Here is a 6,000-nt window from a genome sequence, read left to right on the forward strand (position 1 = left end):
GAAAAAGGAGTATAAATTGCACAACCCGGAGAGGGCAATCAGGCAGCGTGCGAGCACATTTTCACCGTGCATTCCCTCACCACCAGTTCTGACACCTCTAGTCACTACTAACACACTGAGGAAGTCAAACCTCCTTTGAAGTGGTCAGTCCAGGACCAAGGGTCAACTGACAAGCAGCAGGCCTGGAGCGGGACCACCCAAAGAGTCACAGTCTTTTCACCTTGCCGCTCTAGTATCAAGTTCCTGGGCCCAAATCTGAGGCACAGTCCTGCTCCGGATGCTCTACCCAATCACCCTGTTGGGCCCCAAGAATCTGGCCTCCTCAAATGCTTTCTCCAAAGCCACCACCACCCTCCCCAAACCTTAGGAATCTGCTTCCCACGGCGGGCGGGGGTGGGGGGGGCGCTGCAGAGTCCCAGCAGCCCACCCCATGCTTGCAGACCCCAGGACAAGCACAGAAACAGCACGATTAGCCTTGAACAGGCCCAGCCTTGTCTACATAGGATTGTTACCCCGTAGTCTCTCCATACTTTTCCCTCAAGGGAGACATCCCTCAGACCAGCCTTCTTTGAAGCCAGAAGTCTGAAGCGTTTCCAGTCCGACCAGTACAGATGTTCATTCAGAGCTCACCTATCCCAAGTAGGGAATCCGCCTTTGGAGACTCCCCTTCAGCCGACCCTGGTCCCACACTGAGCCAGGGTCCACTAGCTTTCATGGTCTCTTAACACCCTCCACTACCCCCCATTTCATGCAGTTCTTGATTCAATCGCATCACCAATTGATACGTTCAATCAGCACATATTGATTGAGAGCCTACTGGTGACCTATCTCCTGCCGACCCCTCAAAACCCCAGCACTCCTAGATACCATCCCCTCCTCAGGTCACAAGTCACCCCTCCAAGACTTGGCTCCAAGCAGCCTGCTCCTCTATTCTACTTATGCAAACTGCAGGCCTTAGCACACCCTCCCACGCCCTCAGTGCAGTCGGCTGTGACTACAGCTTTCTTTTCTCCAGCGTCGTGGGGGCCATTTTGGCCACCTCTCAAAACTGCACCCATTTTGCCGCAGCTGTCTTAGAGCTGGAAAACGGCCACTCTTCTGCTGGATTTATAGTTGTTCCAGAAAAACTATGCTAACTCAGCAGTAGAAAGCATTCACATATTCTCAAGTTCAAACACACTTCCTTTCCCAAGGAGGACAGGCTTGGCCTTGAGGGTGATTCTAGCATGGCTGGTGCCTCTGACTTAAATCATACAGAAAGCCAAACTCTTCAGGTCATTGTTCCCCAGCTAGAGGATGCAGGAAGGTGCTGTTTGGCACTATATGTGTGATTCTGATTTAGTAGATGTCTATTTAACTTCTGCAAATTAAATCCTAGTGCAAAGGCTGAGAACTTGCTAATTTTTTTCAAAGATTTATTTATTTTTATTTTAGAGAGAGAGAGGCAGAGGGAGAAAGAGAATCCTCAAGCTGACTCCCTGCTGAGAGTGGAGCCCGACTGGGCGCTCAGTCCCAGGACCCTGAGATCATGACCTGAGCCGAAATCAAGAGTCAGACGCTTAACTGACTGAGCCACCCAGGCACCCAGAACTTGCTATTTTTTTTTTTTTTTAAGATTTTATTTATTTATTTGAGAGAGAGAGAATGAGAGACAGAGAGCATGAGAAGGAGGAAGGTCAGAGGGAGAAGCAGACTCCCCGCCAAGCAGGGAGCCCGATGCGGGACTCGATCCCGGGACTCCAGGATCATGACCTGAGCCGAAGGCAGTCGCTCAACCAACTGAGCCACCCAGGCGCCCCAGAACTTGCTATTTTAAAAGAGCCTTTCAAAAGATGGACTCTTGCATGGAAAATTTTCCCCTTCTCGATCTTTCTTAAAATTCTGAGATAGAGATATAAATGTGCTCAGTAAGTTAAATGCATTACTAGCATGTGGCTTACTGGTTTGTGACCAGCACTGCTATTCAATAAAACAAAGAAAAATATATGTATCACATATAGTAAGGGTATTATTTCATGGAACTTTAGTGTGTATGTGTACACATATGTATGTGTATCCTGAGTTATGATGCAGAATGAATTTCTTCTTGTGGGTCATGGTCAAAGTTTAAAAGCCAGGGATACATGGTAATATTTAAAGGCTGCTATGTATACGGTTTATTTAAGATGTCACATCTGCTGATAGAAGAGGGGTCCCCAGTCTAAGAGTTCTGTGAGTTCTGAACACGATGCTTTACTATTCCAAGCCAGTGTTTTCCATACTTTTTTGACTAAGACTTACAGTAAGAAATATATGTTTAGGGGCTCCTGGGTGGCTCAGTTGGTTAAGCGACTGCCTTCGGCTCAGGTCATGATCCTGGAGTCCCGGGATCGAGTCCCACATCGGGCTCCCTGCTCAGCAGGGGGTCTGCTTCTCCCTCTGCCCTCTTCCCTCTCGTGCTCTCTGTCTCTCATTCTCTCTCTCTCAAATAAATAAATAAAATCTTTAAAAAAAAAAAAGAAATATATGTTTAAGTTGTGGTTTTATACTCACAAACCGCACAGGTCGCAACATGGCCCACATAACTGAAACAAATTTCATGACACACTACTTAGCCTGACTATCTGCCTTGCTCCCAGTTATTTCTTATTTTGTTTTGTAAAATGCTAATCACGACCCATTAAACCGACTTTACTACCCACTAATGTGCAGTGACTTGCTCGGAGTCTGAAAAGCCCCATTCTCGGGGGCGGGTGGGGAGTGCGGAGTAATTGTACATCCTGACCACGGACTGAACGAGAGCAAACTGTGTCTGCCCAGAATACCAAGGCGTGGGAACAGAGGCCAAGCCTGGGCAGGCAATGTGCTCAAGCGTCCTGGAGAATTAAAGATTTCAGTGGGAGAGGGCAGGGGGTACGAACTTGGGACACCTTTCCACCCAGAATAAAAGGACACAGTATGGACATGGGGCCCCTCCAGTGGGCTGCCCAGGTGGACTAGCTGGCATTCTGAAGCGAATGTTTTAGAAAGACAGACCCAAAGGCTGGGGGCTCCCCAAATAGCCCAGCCACGCCCCAGCCAGCCAGTAGCCCACAAACACCCCTCCCTCCTCTCCCACCAGGAGCTTTCAGTGCCTTTAAAATGTCCTCCAACTTGCAGCTCCAGACTCCAGCAACCCACCCCGCCAACTTCCCAACTTCACGAACCCCTCCACAACTGGAGAGGCCTCCCGTTCTTCTCAATTCTGCCTTTACCCCACCTGCCCCCTTCCCTCGAAATCCTACAAATGAGGATTTCTAATTTCCACAGGAAAGCTACAAAGCCCCAAGTGAGGCCACTCATCCCAACCTGGTGCTGTGGTGGAGGTGAGGGTCAGAAGCGGGTCTGGAGGCCATTGCACTGCCTTCTGGCCATTGCCCTGAGCGAAGGCCACTGACAGCACCCATACAAAAGAGGAGGGGACAAGCGGGAGGTGCCTGCCTCCCATCCAGTCCTACCATGCTCCAAGGATCAGGTCGTGAGCCCCTGTCCCCCACCCCATTCAGGCTAATCACCCCCCTTTTGTCCACTTTTGCAGTTCCATGAAATAGTTCCATGAAATAATACCCTTACTATATGTGATACATATATTTTTCTTTGTTTTATTGAATAGCAGTGCTGGTCAGAAACCAGTAAGCCACATGCTAGGGCAGAGACTAGGCTGCTGGGTGATCTCACTTGGCACTCACGTGCTGTGCCATCTGGTCAATCCTGGGATGTCCTGGAGTGTTGGCCAGGCTCCCGAAGGAGTCCACAAGCTTCCCGAAGGCGGGGACTCAGACACTTCTCTAAGTCTGGGACAGCACGAGACTTACTCTCTGAGTGCCCAGATACAGCACAATGGCGGTGGAGGGGGTGGGGGGCACGTGCCGTGGAGAAACACAGCAGCAGATACAAGGGCAAGCAAGGGAGCACCGACAGTTTGCAGGACCATGTGGTTCCGGCACAGCTCCAGCAACTGCGGCCCCTCTGTGGTTTGATTCAGGGGGCCCTCCGGGGAGAAAATGGAGGGGTTGGATGTGCGCTGGGGTCGAGCGAGGTTGGTAGGAGGCGGCAGAGCGGGGCTGTGGGGAGAGAATACCTCGGGCAGTGGGGCATCGACCCCCGCATGCTGGGTGCAGGAACTAGAGTCAAGAAGGGCTCACAAAGTAAATGTCCTGCACGAGGCCACCAAAGCTCACAGGACCCTTACAAACAACCCTTACAAACGACCCCTAGAGAAAGATCTGAAGTAGACGGCGGCGCTAACTATGCAGCACAACAAACCGGTACGTGCCTGAGAAGGATTTGCTAAGAAACAGAAATTTCTTGGGGGCGTTTGGGATCGGATTCTAATCCAGTCTGGTCATTCCTGACCAGCGATTGAGGCCAACGGTGAGGCAGGCGAGCAGGAACTAAAGCCTGGATCCCGGGGTGGGGGTGGGGGGTGGCAGGGGCGGCCGCGCCCCCCGCCCGCCCCCCTTTCCTGTGAAGGCTCCCTGGAGGCCGAGGGGCGGGGAAAACTCGCGGCAGTCTTGCATCAGACGAAAGGCGGGTACGGTTGCTGCCCCAACCGGGCCGCCTTGTCTGCAGCCTCTCCAGCTGCCACGAGACAGGCTGTGGCTCTGCCAGCGCCCCCCACCCCATCCCACCCCACCCCACGCTCCACCCCACCCCCGGGGAAAGCTGGACTCGGCCGGGCTCGCCAGGACTTAGTCCGGGGAGGATCGCGGGTCCCTGGGCTCCCCGCGCGGAAGCCACTTTGGCGCCCCTTCCCGCCCTCGCCCCCGCCCCCCCGCCAGGGCCACTGTGCGCCTTCGCGCTGGCATCCCTCGGGGCAGCCCGCAGGACCAGTTGGAGCAGCCTGCACTTTGCAGTGCTGGCGGGAGGCGAGCCAACGTGAAACACGCGGTTGCAAACTGAACGCAAAGTTTGCATCCCGCCGCTCGCCGCGGTTTGTTTCTCCCTCCCCCAGCCCCCAATCTCGGGAGGCCCCAGGATTGACTGGTACCGGGGACGGGGGTGGGGGTGGGGCGCACTGGCCCCGGCGCCGGCCGGCCGGTTTCGGCAGGGGATGATGCCATGCCACCAAACCCTCGTCTCTCTTCCGTTCGCCTTACCTGCAGCTCGGCTATCAGCTCCTCTTTGCTCAGGTTCTGCTTCTCCACCACCTGCAGCCCTCCATCTTGCAGGATCTTCCGGCAGCAAGGGTCCAGGCTGTCACTGATGAGCACTTTCCGCAGATTTGCAAAGGCCATTGCCGGAGTCGGCTTCGGAATCGGCCGCTCCCGCGGGGCAGAAGCACCTAAGCCGAGAAACTGTAGTTCCGGCTGGCGGGCTGGTGTAACTGGGCAGGATTCTTGATCTCCCGCTCCCCTTTTATCTCCCCCTTCTGCTCCTACCGCCTCCTTCTGATTGGGCAAAAATACTCAAACTCTCGGTGACTCCGCCTCCTCCTCGCAGCTCGAGCCTTCAGTTCCCCGCCCACTTTATTATTCTCCAGCGACGAATTTCTCAATCTCAGCGAAAGCTACACCTGGTGAGCATATAGAAACACAATTTGCGCTGACTAGCTGATTCATATCTCACACAGAAATATTTGTTCTCACCCTGAGAGAAATGTTTCATGTTCACTTCTTTCTCCCGAAGAACGTATTCAATAATTCCTTAACAAGAATTTAATGAACGCACCTATTATGTGCAAGGCACCGTGCTGGATGCTGAAGGGGCTCGGACATCCCCTGGTGGGCTAACACCGAGGGTACCAAAGGCAGACACGGAAAGTTACATAGTGAAAAGCAATAGGAAGCTTTCTGAGACCTCACAAAGCAGTGCTTAATTACAAATGAATGATGCATTGGGAATTATGAGTTTGAAAGAGAACAGGGACTGACTGGGTGCATTTAGAGCTGCCAGAATTTTTGTTCCAGTTCCCCATTCTCTTCCTCCACTTCCTCTATGATTATGAAAAAGACAAAAGGAATGTGAGATGTCAGTTTGATC

General features: G+C 52.7%; 1 protein-coding gene across 1 annotated transcript in view; it reads right to left on the reverse strand.

The window, feature by feature from the left end:
• PHGDH (phosphoglycerate dehydrogenase) overlaps positions 1-5,397 on the reverse strand; it is a 32,224-nt gene extending 26,827 nt beyond the window's left edge. Inside the window, exon 1 of the mRNA XM_045896841.3 lies at positions 5,118-5,397. Coding sequence (XP_045752797.1) covers positions 5,118-5,255 — 138 coding nt within the window. The 5' untranslated portion in view covers positions 5,256-5,397. The remainder of the gene's footprint in view (positions 1-5,117) is intronic.
• Positions 5,398-6,000: the final 603 nt, after the last annotated feature.

Source organism: Mirounga angustirostris, unplaced genomic scaffold (genome assembly GCF_029215605.1).
Source record: "Mirounga angustirostris isolate CCGP_5_RB_7025 unplaced genomic scaffold, mMirAng1.0.hap1 SCAF_4, whole genome shotgun sequence".
NCBI lineage: Eukaryota > Metazoa > Chordata > Mammalia > Carnivora > Phocidae > Mirounga > Mirounga angustirostris.